The sequence below is a fragment of the Heteronotia binoei genome, chromosome 13 (genome assembly GCF_032191835.1).
Source record: "Heteronotia binoei isolate CCM8104 ecotype False Entrance Well chromosome 13, APGP_CSIRO_Hbin_v1, whole genome shotgun sequence".
NCBI classification, from domain to species: Eukaryota; Metazoa; Chordata; class Lepidosauria; order Squamata; family Gekkonidae; genus Heteronotia; species Heteronotia binoei.
In genome coordinates, this window is record NC_083235.1 from 67505118 (window position 1) to 67522487 (window position 17370).

General features: G+C 46.3%; 1 protein-coding gene across 1 annotated transcript in view; it reads right to left on the minus strand.

Annotated features, from left to right (window-relative positions):
* GRB2 (growth factor receptor bound protein 2) overlaps positions 1 to 17370 on the minus strand; it is a 78589-nt gene that overhangs the window by 11650 nt on the left and 49569 nt on the right. The window contains exon 3 of the mRNA XM_060251946.1: positions 4473 to 4570. Within this exon, the coding sequence (XP_060107929.1) occupies positions 4473 to 4570 (98 nt within the window). The remainder of the gene's footprint in view (positions 1 to 4472; positions 4571 to 17370) is intronic.

Here is a 17370-nt window from a genome sequence, read left to right on the forward strand (position 1 = left end):
GGGGTCCTTTCAACACTCTCCTGAAAGTGCAGCTGTGATTTTTTCAGAGAGCACTTTCCTGAGGGCATCTGCTTTGGGGGGCTGTAATTTGGTCCCCCTAAATCCAATCCTCACCAAACTGGAGTCTCGTTGTGAGTTTGACTTCCCTATCCAACAAGCGGGCTGTTTTACTGCATCACAAACCTCACTAAATGAACTGGTTTGATAAATGGGAAGGTTCATGGTTTGTGTTCTCCATGAACTGGAATGAACCTCAGTTTTCCGGGTTTGTGCCCATCCCTAGTCAGGAACACACTCAATTAAAAGCCTTGCTAATATAAATGCCCTGTCCTTAGGTGTACATTGGAAGAAGTGAGTTCCTAAACTAGAATTAATTATTAGCCTAATAAATTATTAGCCTAGGCCTTACCAATTGTAGTAACTGTAATCCATTGGTTTGGGTCAATCCACACATACACAGATAATGAATCATTCCAGTATTCTCCCTTCCCAACCCAGGAAAAATTATTCCCAGGTGACAGGATCACTGTGGATTAAGTCATGCAGGCTGGGATGAGGCTGAGCAGGGGAAGGGTGATATCCCTCACTACTTGCTCTTCCATCAGTGCAGTGCCACTGGCAGAAGTGGCAGAAAGGGCAAATTCACCCCCTTCCCAGCCTGCATGGCTTCGGGGTCCTATGAACTGTCTGCTGAGGACGAGGAGCTATATCTCTGGAAGTGAAGACTGTCCCAGGCCTAGGACCACTGGAGAAAGAGGGAACAATTCACATCTGTTGGTGAATGGTGGGATTTGACACATTTTTATGGAAGGGAAATCACATAAATCCATCTTAAAGACTGATCTCCTATGTAAAAGGGTGTTTTTTTTTAAATGCTGGCTCTTACTGGACACAACAGGAAGCACACAAGGTTGGTGACTGATCCCACCCCCCACTGCATTACAAAAAGAGCTGAATGTGTTCAACCTCCAACTTCACTTTCACATGCCAGAGAGTGTAGGAACGGCCACAAAGCAGACTTTGGTTTTTATATTTGCTAATACTATGGTTTATTCTTTCAAAAACAGAACTTCCCTTCAAATGTCACACCACACTGGGTCCCCTGAAGGGTGTCGCTTTCTGTTGTGTTGCTGGTTCTCGGAGCCTCAGAATGGGAGAGGAGGGAGTTTAGGCCACCCATCTCCATCTCCTTCTCCACCATAGTGAATTGCCTCACCCTGTGCAGCCTAGAAGTCAGCCACTGTTCTTCCTCCCAGCCCGTCATTTGGAGCTTCCCTATATCCTCCCACCCCTCCCTGCTGGCTCCAACCTCCTCAACTACTAATGGTTCCCAGCCCTGACAGTGGGGCCAGGACAGCCCTGTTTGGCCCCTTAGACCCCTTATGTTGAGGAGATCTGTACAGGCATTTTATAGTGTCTTCTTAGTATTCTTGGGAAGAAGCTGCCAGCACACCTAGTTCAGACAAATCACCTTTCCCCCCATTCATTTAAAAGCAGAAGACAAAACAGTGGCTTTTGCAAGATAATCATGCTTTGCAAGAAATTTGAGAAAGTGAATTAAAATCTCTGGTGCACATACAGCTCTGGGATTTCAGCCAGTATCTTACAGAGGTACTGCTGCTCCCTCTCCATATGTAAGCTGGTCTAAGTTCTGGGCTCAGCAAGATCTGCAACCACAGTTTTCAGGCAATTATCACCATGGAACCCAGGAATATGTGGCCAGTTACCGTGAAGCCATTTTATGCAGACACGGACTTGTTTCAAAATGAGCATGAAAGGCATGTCAGCAGTATGTAAATTAGGCATGCTTCCTTAATACTAGAGTCAGCCAAGTCAAAACCACAGTGTGCTTTTTTACTGATGGACAATGCAAACAGTTTGGAAGCCAAAGATTATACATTAGGGATGGGCACAAACCACAAATATGTGGTAAACCATGAACCCCATGAACCCGGTCAGCCTGCATATAAACAGAACTGTGCCTGAAACACCTGAATTGTGGGGATAGCTGCTTCTGTGGCTCAGCTGCTTAAAGGGACTTTCTTGGGCAGCCAGACACAGGCTTGGAGCCATTTGAACCCCTGCTTTCTGCTCCCTGTGGCTTTTGTGGGGGAGCAGAAAGCAGTGGTTTAAATGGCTCAGCTGCTTTTTGTGAAGAGAGTCTTCACCAACTTCCACAAACTGCCATGAACTGCATCAATATTTGTGAAAGTTCATGGTGTTCTTAATTTCATGAACATTGGTTCACAAACCATGAACTGGTCAAGTGACAAACTTTAGTTTGGCAGCCCATTCATAGCCATCCCTGTTGTACACTGCAATAAATGAAAAAAAGAGGCTGATGTTGCGATGCGTTCAGCTGGTTTAACTAAGCCCATCTGTGATGCCTAAACGTGGTTTCTTCCTGACAAATGAAGGCACTCAAAGATCTGGTGTGGAAGATTATTACACCAGAGGACTCGGTCATTACAGATGAACTAGTGTTTGAATTCCACTAAACAATGGTGGGGTGGACTTAACAGTGCAACTGCTCTAAATCCATTGGAGGAAGGCTCCTTAGCAAATGCCCAAAAAATCCTATTGGCATATGAGGTTTTTGCTAAGTCTATTGGAGGAAGGCTTCAAACTTTCTTCAGTGGAATGACAGGATAACAATACGATCCATCACAGTATAATCACTCTTGCACATAATTCTTCTTGTTAACCCTGCTTATCTCTCACCCTATGTCACCCTGCCCCACCCCAGTCAACTGGACTGTAAAGCTCAGAGGGATCTTTCTTTTGCTTATGTTACTCTGTAAAGCACTTTGTATACTAATTACGCACTCAAGACTGTTTCACAGGTCAGCCACACATATTGATTAAATACCCCATTTCAACAACATATCACAAATAACGGTATGCCAAAGTGCTCAGGCTTAGAATCTTCCACATCAGATCAATCCAGTGGAAAAAATCTGCTGATGAAAGCGGGTGCATTTTTGCTAATTCTCCCCTTTCACAGAAGACCTCTGAGTCCCCTCTCATTCTGTTCCTGGGTGTCCCCTTGACCAAAAAGAACATTTTTTGGGGGGGGGCACTTGGCACTCTAGAAGGGGGGAGGTGGAGAAATTCTGCTTCACTGTCAGAAATCCCTTCTGCCAGACATTCTGTACGGGATCCACCCAGTTAAGTAGTTTTGTTACTTGCTGCTTAACGGGCTTTTTTCTTTGGGGAGGGGAGGGAATAAAATATGTAGATTTTACAAATTCTAACAAGCTTTCAAGTTCTAAAAAAAAATGAGGGACTCCATAGGATTACAGTTTTGCCCCCCCTCCAAAACCCGCCCCCCCCTAACAAGCAGATCAAGGGCAAGCTGTTCTATTGTCTCTGTCACTGTAGAAGACACGCGAAAAGGTACAAATTAGTAGTTATTAAACAATGCTGTGATCTCGACACATTGTTTCAATTAATCTATACCCATTTCTTATTGACACTTGTAGCGTTTGCTAGAATCCAAGATTAAAGATACAATAAACTTAACCTAAATGTGTTCAATATGGAGACAGACCACAGTGATTCAGCTCATAATTAGCGAAAAGAGGAAAAAAGGACTCAGCACCTTTTGTAGGTTAGTGATCCTATCCATTTAACAAAAGCACACACTGACTAATCAGGACCACACAGTCAAGCATATTAAGCTTTTCTACAAGTGCATTAGAAACAGAATTCCAACTGAGAGGGTACAGACCAGAATATGCAAGGGTGGCCAATGGTGGCTCTCCAGATGTTTTTTTTGCCTACAATTCCCATCAGCCCCAGCCAGCATAGCCGGAGAGCTACCGTTGGCCGCCCCTGGAATATAGCATTCTCACAGCTTTCTTTTTGAACAGTTAAAACTAGACCAATCGCTGCAGCAGTATCAAAAACATTGTGCTGGGTGAAGCAAGTCTAATCAGAACTGTAACAACAAAAATCTGGGCATCACTGCAAATTCTGCAAGGCTTACACTGAATGCCCTGACAAAGAACACACGGTCCATTTCTTTGCAGCTAATATCAACAACTGGCATTTCTGTTAGTTCCACTCTACAATAATTTAGTTTGATGGCAGACACATCTTTGAGATGTGTAGTTCAGAAGGCACAAACCTGAGATCTTGCATTGACATATTTTACTATGACTGAATTGTACCCTAGCTTTCTATACCAAGTGGAGTTTCCCACTAATAACTTGTGTTATCATATGATAGCTTCATGGTCACTTACAAAACAGAGGTTACTGCACTACATTTTAGTTAACCTTGTCTTAAAATAGCTACTACTAAGAAAACTTTCCTTCCGCATCATTTCTGTCACCCTCTGCAGTGGAGATTTGTTCACTTCTTTCAAGGTTTGTCATTATGCTTTTCCACAAAAAAGGGAAAAGCTTTAGTACCCCTCCGCAAACAGCATGTGTACCAGAGAAACAAAAATGTCACAATGTTTTACTTACGGGTGTGGTTTCATTTCAATATAGTTTTTGGGAATGAAGCCATCTTTGCCATTGAGTTCTGCCTTGTACCAATTTTGATCACATTCTTCATTCAAAACCTGAGGAAAGAAATAAAAGCTGTACTTCTGGATAACACATTCCTCACACATCTTTTGATATAACATGTTCCTGGTATAACTTTTAAAAACATGCTTTGCTTAAAAAAAAAAACAACCCAGTGGTTTTGAAGTTCTCTCCCATCCTGCTCCAACAACTAAACATACCATTCTAAGTTAGATTGTCCTACCGAATTATTTAAAAGGTCCAACTTGTCAGTTCTGTATTTAATCTTTCAATAAAGGTCCCCAATTGAACTTTGTCTAAAGTAGAACTGACACTTCACTACAAAACATAGGTCTAAAAGAGCATATCTTCTATGTTCTGCAAGGATAAAGAGACCAACACATCATTCACATAAATGCTAAACTTCATTTTGTAGCTTTTAAGAAAGCCAATGTACTATAGGACCGGCCTACCTGAGGGACCGTCTTTCCCCATATGAGCCCCAGAGAGCACTGAGGTCAGCAGGGAAAAACAAACTGACCATCCCTGGGCCAAAAGAGGTTAAACTCCAGAACACTCGTGCACGGGCCTTTTCCATCACGGCCCCATGCCTATGGAATCAGCTCCCGGAGGAGGTGCAGGCCCTGCGGAGCCTTGACCAGTTCCGCAGGGCCTGCAAGACCACCCTTTTCAAGCTGGCGTTCACGGACTGCTGATTTATGATTGTTCAATAAAGGGATCCGTCAATATGGTTCTGTTTAAGGACCCTCGTTATCATGTAAACTGACAGAAATAGCGCTAGGAACATCATTGCTACTGTCAGATCAAGTTAAGTTAATTGTGTACTGACTGGTTTTTAAATAATGTTAATTTTAAAGCTTGTATACTTACTGTATTGTATATTTATGAATGTTGTTAGCCGCCCTGAGCCTGCTCCGGCGGGGAGGGGCGGGATACAAATAAAATTATTATTATTATTATTATTATTATTATTATTATTATTATTATTATTGTTGTTGTTGTTGTAGTGAAGAATGTAGGACAGCTGAATTCAAATTCCTGCTCTTCTACGAAGGTCACCGTGTGATACTGGGACACTGTTTCAGCCTAACCGACTTCAAAGAGAGCCAGTGTAGTGGTTAAGAGCAACAGACTAAAATCTGGAGTGGTTAAGAGTGGTAGACTCTAACTGTGAAAACTGGGTCTGATTTTCCACTCCTCCACATGAAGCCAGCTGGGTGACCCTGAGTCAGTCACAGTTCTCTCAGCCTCTCCAACCTCACAGGGTGTTTGCTGTGGAGAGAGGAAGGGAAGGCAATTGTAAGCCACTCCTTCGGGTAGATAAAAGTGGGATATAAAAAGCGATTCTTTTTAAAAGGTTGTTAGGAAGATAAAAATTAGAGGGGAGCATGTACCCCTCAACGCCTTGGAGAAAAGGTGGGATTAAACATTCTAGTCAACAAGTGAAAAATAGTAATTGTGCAGAAAGCCTATATTCTAGAAGCCTTTAACCTGGTAAAGCAATTCATACTTTTTCATTTGACTGTCTTACTTGGAGAGGGCATGTGCCCGTCTCACCTGCCCCTCTAGCCTCCCCCAGGAGAAATTAAGAGCTCACATACTTTTGTGCCCTTCCTTCATAAGGAATTCCCTGCCCAAGTAAGCAAAATGACAACAAAAGATTCATGTTGTGTGTTTATTTTATACTAGGGATAAGACCAGTTGTGAAGAAGAATACAATAGACTCTAAAAAGAGGCTCTGGGTGAGGAGGGAGGGAGGGAGTGATAGAAAAGAGGCAGCATGACCTCTGAGGAAATGCTTTGTGAGGCTGCAGTAGAGCGGCAGCCCTTTCTGAGGTGGGCTGATGGGAGACAGAGAAGTGTCAGAGATGTGTCTGTCTCTGTGAGATGACTCTTTGGCGTTTTGTTCAGTGTTGCCAGGGCCTGCAGTAGGCAGAGGATAGGGAGAGCCAATGGAGCTCAGATGCGGTGGCTGATGCATGATGAGTCAATTATTTGATGAGTGCATGGAATGCACCTGTAAGCCAATGGGAGAACTCCATTTGGCTGCCACCACAAAGGTTTTAAACTGGGCTCCAGAAGAAATCCAATCCAGGATCTCCTCTGCCATTGGAGCAATGCGCTTCGTGTGGCACAGGAGCTTCTGGGGTTGGCTTTCTCCTGCAGCCCAGTTTAAACTGCACCCCAGAAGAAATCCAGTCCAGGACTTCCTTTGTCACTAGAACAACATGCCATGGAAGGACAGCACCAGTGTCCTTCCCCCACCCCATTCTCCAGCTCACACATAAACACAACCTCCCCTAACAGTGTTGGCCACCGCAGGCCCATGGGGGGCTCTGACATGCATTGCTGGGGGGTAGAAGGAGAGCACTAGAGGTCTCCCTCCCCCCCTCCCTGCTCAGAAAGTGACTCACCTGAAAAGAGGAGGATGACAGCAGCGCGGGCTACTTTACTGCATGATGGGGATGAGTGCTGCTAGTGTGGGAGCTCACATGTCCTTTATAGGGCTCGCAGTCCCCGGCTGAGAAGGTGGGTGAGTAGGGCTGGTGTGTGGGAGTCGGCGAACTAGGTGACGGCCTAGGGTGCCGGCTCCCACAGGGGCGCTCCCCTCTGGCATGATCAGCTGCGTCCCTTGGCCACTCCCCCCCGCCGCCGCCCTCCTCCCTTCACGGCACTGGAAGCCAGCGCCGCACTCCACTCGCCTCCCCTCCGCCAAGCCTAGGCTGGTCCTTACCAGCTTCAATGTGGCTGCGCACGGCTTCTAAGCCTTTGAAGGGCCCGCGATAGGAGAGTTCGCTCCCCCTCACTTCTGGTTCCAGGAAGAAGGGGGAGCGAGCTCTCCTCCCATGGCCCTTCAAAGTCTTAGAAGCTGCGCACAGCCACATTGAAGCTGGTAAGGACCAGCCTTGGTGGCGGCAGCAGGAGGAGGAGTGCGGCCTGGCTTGCAGCACCGCGACAGAGGGAGGGTGGGTAAGGATCAGCCGGGGGGGGGGGGACGATGGAGCACCATGAAGGGAAAGGGGGGAGGGCACCCGCTTTCTTCCCAACTGTCTTTCTTTCCAATTTTCTGCCCACTATCTTCCCACTCTTGCTGAAGCTTTGCAAGCCTCGGCAAGGTGTGTGTGTGTGTGTGGGGGGGGGCATTCTCTCCTGCTTCAAAGTGGGAGAGGGCCGAGAATAGGGGGGCCCGCACACACCACGCACAGCCTGATGACATCATCATGACGTCGTCGGGCCGCACGCGCAGAGCGCACATGAAAGTTTGTGAAAAAGAAAAAAGGAGGGGTGGTGGACAAATTTCGGCCTGGGGCGCTGGAAACCTCAGTGCCGGGTCTGTGGGTCAGCAAAATCCTGCGCTGAGCTGAAACCTCTGTGCTAGGCATGGAAAATCTGTGTGCCAGCGCAAGCCACTGCACCTTAGCGAGAACCTTGATGCTGATAAAATTATTTTTATATAGCCACAATAAGGAAATACATTATCTCCCACTTATATCTCTTTCTCGTCGCAATTTATATACCAACCATTTCCCTAGTTTCTTTGCAGATTCAACGTTTCTTTGTTTTACATAGTTCAATTTTTATTTCCATTTCTCTCACTGTTAACATGGATAACCGTTACTACAAAATCTTGTGGTTTTTTTGGAGAAATATTTGTATCCCCTGGTTTACTTCATTATTTTCTTTTTATCTCATTCAGAATATTTTGCATTTTCTCTTGCTTCTTTCTTTTAATTGGGCATTACGTTTTATTAAAATAATCTTTAACGAAGGCTTTACTTGCATCCCAGACCATTCAGTACCCTTATTTAAATTATTTTTTAAAAATTCTTTTAATTTCTTTTTGCAGTGTTCAACTGTATATGAACAGGCAGCTTCCAGTCTTAGCCATTTGCAGGGTGGCATCTTTAGAAGGTTTTGCTCATCCATCACAGGGGAGTACAGCAAGGTAGGTGGTCCTGCAGGTATTGAATGGTTCCAAGGCCATTCAGGGCTTTGCAAGTGATAACCAGAACCTTGATTTTGTTAACTAATCAGTAACTAATGAAATATCTACAGAATGACTGTGACATGCATCTTGCATCTGGTGTCCGACAGTAAATGGGCTGTGGAGTTCTGCATCAACTAGAGCAGGAATGGCCAACGGTAGCTCTCCAGATGTTTTTTTTGCCAACAACTCCCATCAGCCCCAGCCATTGGCCATGCTAGCTGGGGCTGATCGGAGTTGTAGGCAAAAAACATCTGGAGAGCTAGCGTTGGCCACCCCTGAACTAGAGTTTCCAACTGCGGTTAAGGGCAGACTGATGTAGAACATATAGCAATAATTTCGCCCCAGGGTCTCAGTGTTATGGATTCATGTGGCCAGATTAGTTAGGTCAAGGTAGGAAGCCATTTTCCAGACAAAATGTAAATGGAAGAATGCATTTTTTTTTTGCAACTGTGTTAACTTGCTTCTCCAGCAATAACGCTGGATCCAGTATAGTCCCATAGCTCTTAACGGGGTCTGTGAGCATAAGTTAGACCCCACGGAATGTGGAAAGCACAGTGCCCATTACGACTTCTGCCTTGTCAGGATTCAGTTTCAACTTGTTCGTCTGGTCTTAGCCACAGTAAGGGCTTGTGAATGATCTCCACAGCATCGTCAGGCATTTTCGATAAAGAAATATAGAGCTGAGCGTCATCAGCATATTGATGACAACCTATTCCAAAATCAGGAATGATTTCTAATAAGAATTTAATTTAAATTACACAATTTAAATCTGCAACATTAGCCGATTGGTGCAACTGATTAATGCTTTCAGGTCTCCTCTTATCAAAGGCATATTCCAAACGTTGGTGTCTAAAAATACTATGTAACGTTCCCCATACAAAATGCAAGTAAGTAAAAGCTTCCATTTACAATAATTCCCTTCCACTTTTTTTTTTAAGTTCATTTCCTATGCATTGTATACAGAGTAAGTAAGTAAGTAAGTTTTATTCTTATATCCCGCCCTCCCCCGCCAAAGGCGGGCTCAGGGCGGCTCACAGACATGGCGTGCCATGATTTAGATAAAATACAAAATAAACAATGATTTAAAATACAGTTCAATTACATAAATTAATTAAAATAGATAAGACAGGTGCTATAACTACTATCAATCTCAATTACACATACTGTCATACAATCATTACTGTCAGTTACAGTTATGCATAAGATGGTTAAGGCTACAAAACAATTTAGTCGATTTGGTCTGGTCCTGACTTAAATGCGAGCTGAAAGAGAAAGGTTTTGCAAGCCCTGCAGAACTGATTCAAGTCCCGCAGGGCTCGCACCATCTCTGGAAGTTGGTTCCACCATCGAGGGGCCATTGCTGAAAAGGCTTGCTCCCTGGTTGTCTTCAGTCTAGCCTCTCTAGGCCCAGAGTAACATGTGGATACTGCTGTGCTTTGTATCATAAATTAGCCTGACAGCAGGAATAAGTATTTAGTACTCCTGTTCAGGACAAGGTCTAAATTCTGATGATATGTCTGAAGGTGTCAGCAGAAACCTAGAAGCCAAACATTGTGTTTCATCATCAATGGAGAGAATTCCATCTCTTTGTAGGCATCAGATACGAAGTCGAATTTTTTACAGGCATTAAAAACCAAGTCAGTAATTAATCCAGCCAAATTGATGGGAAATAAAGCAACTGTTTCTTTTATGCTGGAACATTTGTGCTGGAGAGGGCAGCTATTTTTAGCCACTAGATTTAAACTCAGACTGCCACAACATGGTCTCTCTGTATCCAGCAATGTACTAACTACAGTTAATGCAGTAACAGAGGCTCAAGATTGCAGCCTGTCAGCTCCCAGTTTGAGAAGAGATCTGTCATCAATGCAACCCATCTGTCTCCATGGTAACAAAGAAAAGGCAGCTTTTTCAGCAAAAAAAAAAAAAAGCACTAAAGAAACTGATGAGGCTCTTAGTCTTACATTATTATGAACCAGAAAAATCCACATCCCTCCCCCGCCTGCATAAGTCACTCTTATTGCAAAATTGACAAACTCCTCAGTTGGGAAATACAGAACAAACATGGAGGTCTAAAACTCTGCCTGATAAAGTTGTACTGTGAATAGCAGAATTAAGTCTGCAGAATCCAACACCATACATGGGATTCTTCTTTTGAAAACAGGGCTGAGGGAAAATGGCATTTCACTGAAAGACTGCAAACTGCACTGGCTGCATTCACAGGCCTTAGCAACTGCTTTAGCTATTATATGCTTCCATAGCAACTGCTTTAGCTATTTATTATAAGCTTTCAACAAAGAACATATTACAACATAATTTATAGTATTTTCACGTTGCGCTTCTGTGTCTGAAAAACGCACAATACCTAGCCAGTTTGGTGTAGTGGTTAAGTGCGTGGACTCTTATCTGGGAGAACCGGGTTTGATTCCCCACTCCTCCACTTGCACCTGCTAGCATGGCCTTGGGTCAGCCATAGCTCTGGCAGAGGTTGTCCTTGAAAGGGCAGCTGCTGTGAGAGCCCTCTCATCCCCACCCACCTCACAGGGTGTCTGTTGTGGGGGAGGAAGGGAAAGGAGATTGTGAGCCGCTCTGAGACTTTTCGGAGTGGAGGGCGGGATATAAATCCAATATCTTCATCTACCTCACAGGGTGCCTGTTGTGGGGGGGGGGGGGTAAAGGAGATTGTGAGCCGCTCTGAGACTCTTCGGAGTGGAGGGCGGGATATAAATCCAATATCTTCTTCTTCTTCTATAATATACGCTGCTGTGTTGGTACCAATCCAAATGTCTTTTTAAAAACGCCCATATTTGATTTAGCAAGTCAAAGAAAGCTTATATCAGCATAAAGAGGTAGATTGCCCTTCAAATCAGGCTTTTTGGTCTACAGGAATTAAATCTTGCAAAGCAGCAGATATTTTGTTGGATACTGGCTGCTCATTAGCAACCAAAAGCAGAAATATTACCAACAATGAAAGTTAGGGCATTCCAAATGTTGCAACAGAAACATGAAAACGTGACTGACTTCTGCATCAGCAACACTCTATTGTTTTGCATAATGGAGTGCTATAGTTTGTGATAAACTAGCAGAGGGAAAATATCTACAGCTAAGGGCTGCCAATCCTCCCCCTTCTTCAGGGTCATCAGAAAGTGGGGGAGGAAAATGTCCATTATTCCCTATGGAGACCGATTCCCATAGGGTATAATGGAGAACGGCCCATTGGACTTACCGTGAGGGGTCCTTCTCCTCAGAGGTTCGGAGGACATCTCTGTGGGTTATTCCTACTATTCCTTCAGGGAGGCAGGAACACTTTTTTCAACTTCCTGTTGGCGCCTTCGGAATAACCCCGCCCTCAGTTGTGGGACTCCGAAAGCAGTGTCGTCTTCCCTCTAACTAGAAGGACTATAAACACAACTAACAACTCGTTTTAACATGTAAACTGTAAACTTGAACTCCGATAATACTGAAAGTAACACAGTACAAGGGAGATAGGCTATAGAAAGAAACCTAAGCGATAAAATGAATCTGGGAGTGGCGAGATGTCCTCCGAACCTCTGAGGAGAAGGACCCCTCACGGTAAGTCCAATGGGCCGTTCTCCCTCAGAGGTTGTCGGACATCTCTGTGGGACCTATCAGAGCAGTCCCCTTTAATCGGGTGGGTCTTCATCGCTGACCTCCCCCAGAACATGCAGTAATACCTTTCTCCCAAATGCTGCATCTGCTGATGCCATGGAATGGATCTTATAATGTCTTATGAATGTAGACGGAGAGGACCAAGTAGCAGCTCTACACACCTCTTCGACTGAAGCCCTATTCAGCAGTGCCGCGTTTGTGGAGGCACTCCTAAGAGAATGTGCCGTGATTCCTCCAGGTACCTGTAACCCTGATGCCCTATATGCTTCGCTGATACAGGCCTTCAGCACTGCACTGATGGATGAATTAGACATCTTGTCTCCCACTCTTGGAGGAGAGATGTTGATGAACATGGATTCAGTTTTTCTAATTGACTCAGATCGTAGAATGAAAATCTTCAAGGCCCTGCGCACATCTAACGTATGCCAGACTACCTCCTTTGGGTGTTTGGGTTCTGGACAAAAGGTGGGTAAGTAGATTTCTTGTGAGCGGTGGAACCTAGAAGCAGCCTTAGGAATGAAGGAGGGATCCGTGCGCAGAACCACCTTTTCTTTGTGGAACACGCAAAGACCCGCCTTCACTGATAAGGCCCCCAGTTCCGAGACTCGACGTGCAGACGTGATGGCTACTAAGAAGAGAGTTTTCATTCGCACCCATTTTAAGTCCACCTCTCGAAGGGGCTCAAATGGCTTCTTGGTAAGCGCTGATAAAACGGTATGGAGCCGCCAAGACGGAAAGCGATGGACTGTCGGAGGAGATTTCGATTTTGCCCCCTGCAAAAATAATTGGATGTGTGGATGTTGAGATAGCCTATACCCTCCAACGACCGGTAAGACAGTGGACAGGGCAGCTATCTGCCTTCTCAGCGTAGCTGGTTTTAACCTGGACTCCAGGCCCTCCTGTAAAAACGCTAGTATCTCCGCAATGGAAGGGGAAAGCGAAGGAACCTTTTTCCTACGACACCATCGGACAAAGGCCTTCCAGGTGGTGTTGTATATGCGAACTGTGGAGGGCCTTCTTGATGCTAGCATAGTGTCCGTCACCTCCGGAGAGTAACCTAGATTTCTGAATGTCTCCCGCTCAATCTCCACGCGGTCAGATGAAACCACCCCGGGTCGGGGTGCCACACCGGACCCTGATGAAGCATGTCGGGAGGAACTGGAAGTGACATTGGAAGGTCTATTGATAGCTCTGTCAACATTGAGAACCACGGACGTCGTGGCCAATAGGGAGCTACCATGATGATTTCCGCCTGTAGAGCTCTCACCCTCCGCAGTACTCGAGAAACTAGAGGGACCGGAGGAAACGCATACAAGAGACCTGGAGGCCATATGGCTGTCAAGGCATCTGTCTGTTCGGCTTCTGGATGGGAGAACCTTGTGAAGTACCTTGGTAGTTGCGAATTTGTGTTTGAAGCGAAAAGATCCACCTCTGGTAGACCCCAACGCTGGCATATGAGGTCGAATATGTCTGAGCTGAGGGCCCACTCGCCCTCGCAGATTTCCTGTCTGCTTAACCAATCTGCCTGTATGTTGTCCTGGCCTCTGATGTGTTCCGCCCTTAGAGAGGCCAGATGTTTTTCTGCCCATGTCAGAATTCTTGATGCTTCCCGGTGCAACTGAGAAGACCTGGAGCCCCCCTGGTTGTTCAGATACGCCTTGGCTGTGATATTGTCCGTTCTGACAAGCACATGCTTCTGGAACAATTGGGTCCTGAATGCAACCAGGGCTAGACGTATGGCTCTGATTTCTAGCAGGTTGATGGGAAGCAGACTCTCGGACTGAGACCACCTGCCTTGGACTGGCTTGTCCTGAAGAGAAGCTCCCCAGCCCCCCAGGCTGGCATCTGTGAATACCTCCAGGTATGAGGGAGGATGGAACAACTTGCCCTGGCGAAGATGAGACAAGTCCGTCCACCATCGCAAACTCCTCTTGACTGACAACGGAATTATCAGATTTATGGCCTTTCTCTCCATTATCTGAAGTTGAAATGGTCGTAGGAACAGTTGAAGAGGCCTGGAATGGAATCTGGCCCATTGAATCATGTCTATGGTCGATATCAAAAGTCCCATTAGTTTGGCAAGCAACATCAGAGGTGATGATTTGCTCTGGATGACCCTGGAAGCCAAATCCTTGATGGCCCTGGCCTTGGACAGAGGTAGAAATAGCGAATTGCAAGTGGAGTCGATCATTGCGCCTAGGTGCTCCAACCTCTGACTCGGCTGAAGTGAACTCTTTTCTTTGTTCACCAGGAATCCGTGAGACTGAAGACACTGAATGGCCAGAGTTGTCCCCCGAAGGGATTTCTCCTTGCTGTTGGATCTGACCAAGAGGTCGTCCAGATAGGGGTGAATGTGAATACCCTGCTTCCTCAGCTGGGCTATTGGGTGAATTAACATTTTGGAAAAACTCTGGGCGCTGTTGACAGGCCAAAGGGTAAGGCCCTGTATTGGAAGTGCTGATTCAGTACCACGAACCTTAGAAAACGACGATGAGAAGGGTGGATAGGGATGTGGAGATAAGCTTCGGTCAGGTCTATGGAAGTGAGGTACTCCCCTGACAATAGAGAGTCCATAATGAATCTCAAGGTTTCCATTCTGAAGTGACGTACTTTGACATAGCGATTTAGAAACTTGAGATCCAAGATGGCCCTCCAGTCGCCATTCTTCTTGGGTATGGTGAAAAGGATGGAGTATACGCCTTTCCCCTTCTCCAACCCTGGGACTAGTTCGACTGCTCGAATGTCGATAAGATGCTGAATTGCTTTTGAGGTGATGAGACGTTTGTGCTTCTGCTTGGGGGAAGGTGATCTGACAAATCTGTCTGGTGGAATGCGGTGAAACTCTATTGAATACCCCTCTTTTACAATTTCTAAAGACCATTGGTCTGCCTGAGAGGCCTCCCAGGCTTCTGCAAAGTGGAGTAGTCGAGCTCCCACCGGTACGTGACCGTAGTCATGCCTGCTTGGACTTGCCCTCTCTGTCAGGCTTGTCCATTTTGGAGAAGTTATTACGATTGAATTTGGAGCCGAATGAGCCTCTTTTGAAGGAATTCTTTGGTGTTTCCCAATTAAACTTCTTTGATTCAGAACGATATCTGGCCAAGGAATGTTGGGTCCGAAAGGACTGAGGGCCCCTCTTTTCATTCCTCCGAATGGATTTGGGCATGGCCTTCTTTTTATCCCTAGTCTCTACTAGGATCTTGTCCAAAGCGTCCCCGAAGAGACGATCCCCTTGAAAGGGATAAGCTGCCACTGTGGATTTAGAGAGGAAGTCAGCTTGCCAAGCCCTAAGCCACAGGAGGCGTCTAGCCACAGTAGCGGAAGCCATTGTTTTAGAGGCAAAGGTCAGTATATCTAAGGTTGCGTCAGCTGTGAATGACGCTGCCTTAAGGATGCGTGAGGCGCCCTCTAACATGCGTCTGTTGTCCTCTGGTAACATCTGGAGTAACTTACGTACCCAAACAATGGACGCCCTGGAGACCAGGGAGGCCGCGGAGGACGCCTTAACTATCATGGCCACAGATTCGTACAATCTCTTCAAGGTTGCCTCAGCTTTTTTGTCCAGGGGATCTCTAAGAGAACCCTGGCCGTCCTCTGAAACCAGTCCTGAAGACTGTAGAGCTGCTACTGGGCCGTCCACAGTTGGAGCTTGTAACAACTCATTGGTATAGGCAGGCAGTGCATATAACTTCTTTACTAAGTGAGGAAACTGCTTAAGGGAAGCTGGCTTTTCCCATTCTGCTCTAACCTGCTTTTCAAAGTATTCTGGAAAAGGGAAGACTTGTTCAGAAGCTTCCCCCCTGGGCAAGAACTCAGAATTACCACTGGTTCTTGACTTAAACTTCTTAGATTTAGCTACCTTGACTTCCTCATCAATAGGGCCCTCCTCAATTTCTAAGGCTGAAAGCGTTTTGGCTAGAAGAAACTGGTAATCTTCCTGATGGAAGAAACGACTAGCCTGTTCAGGAATTTTAACCTCCTCCTGTTCCTCCTCAGAGAAACATTCCCCCTCTTCCCTGTCTTCCTGGTCAGAGTCAGATGCCATAGTCTCGAGCTCTAAGGATTGGGAAGACTGCACTGGGGCCTTTCGCGCTGCCTTAGTGGGCCAGGAGAAAGAGCGGGGAGGGTCTGCAGGAAAGGTTGATCCTTGAGGGAGAAGCCCCAGCCGGGCGCAAAAGGAGCCCATTTCCTCCTGCATAGCTCTTCTAATAAAAAGCATAGCCTCTGGATTCAGAGGGTTGCCCATTTGTACGTTACCCCCGTCCTGGAAGCCTTCGATGCGCGGTTGCAGGTAGTTCCGAGTCTCCGGAGTGCCTGCTCCTGGGGGTTGGAAGGTCTGAGAGCTACGCTCCGCACTTCCAAAATGGCCGCCGCTGCTTGCTGCCGCCCCGAGGGACGTAGCCTGGGCCTTCATTACGCGCCGTTTCTTGGCGCTGGCAGCTGGCTCGTCTGCGGCCGCGTCAGGAAGGGCGCGAACAAGCCGCAAAGGCAGGTCGGCTCCTTCGACGTGAGTCGGCGCTGCTAGAAGCGCGGCGCGCGACTCTCCCTCCTCGTCCGATAGGAAACCGTCCCTACTACAGGCCATTCTAAAACGACCCAGAACAAGTTTCCTCGGTAGTCTTTGATCAGCAAAGGCAGAAGGAAAAGGAGGGATAAGTAGATATGGAAAGGAAAGGATATGGAATGGAAATTGAGAAGAAGAAACAGAGAAAAAAAGGCTGAGCCTAGCCTTGTGCTGCTGCTCCCTGTAGAGGCAGGAACAAAACTGGGGGCGGGGTTATTCCGAAGGCGCCAACAGGAAGTTGAAAAAAGTGTTCCTGCCTCCCTGAAGGAATAGTAGGAATAACCCACAGAGATGTCCGACAACCTCTGAGGGAGAACTGATCTGCTGATATCTGGGGCTCTTGGGGGGGGGGCTGCTTCTTGTGGCAGAGGCACCAAATATGCAGCATAGCATTTGATGCCTCTCCTCAAAACACCCTCCAAGTTTCAAAAGGATTGGACCAGGGGTCCAATTCTATGAGCCCCAAAAGAAGGTGTCCCTATCCTTCATTATTTCCAATGGAGGGAAGGTATTTAAAAGGCGCACAGTCCCTTTAAATGTGATGGCCAGAATTCCCCTTAGAGTTCTGTTGTGCTTGTCACAACCTTGCTTCTGTCTCCACCCCCAATGTCTCCTGGCTCCACCCCCAAAGTCCCTAGATATTTCTTGAATCGGAC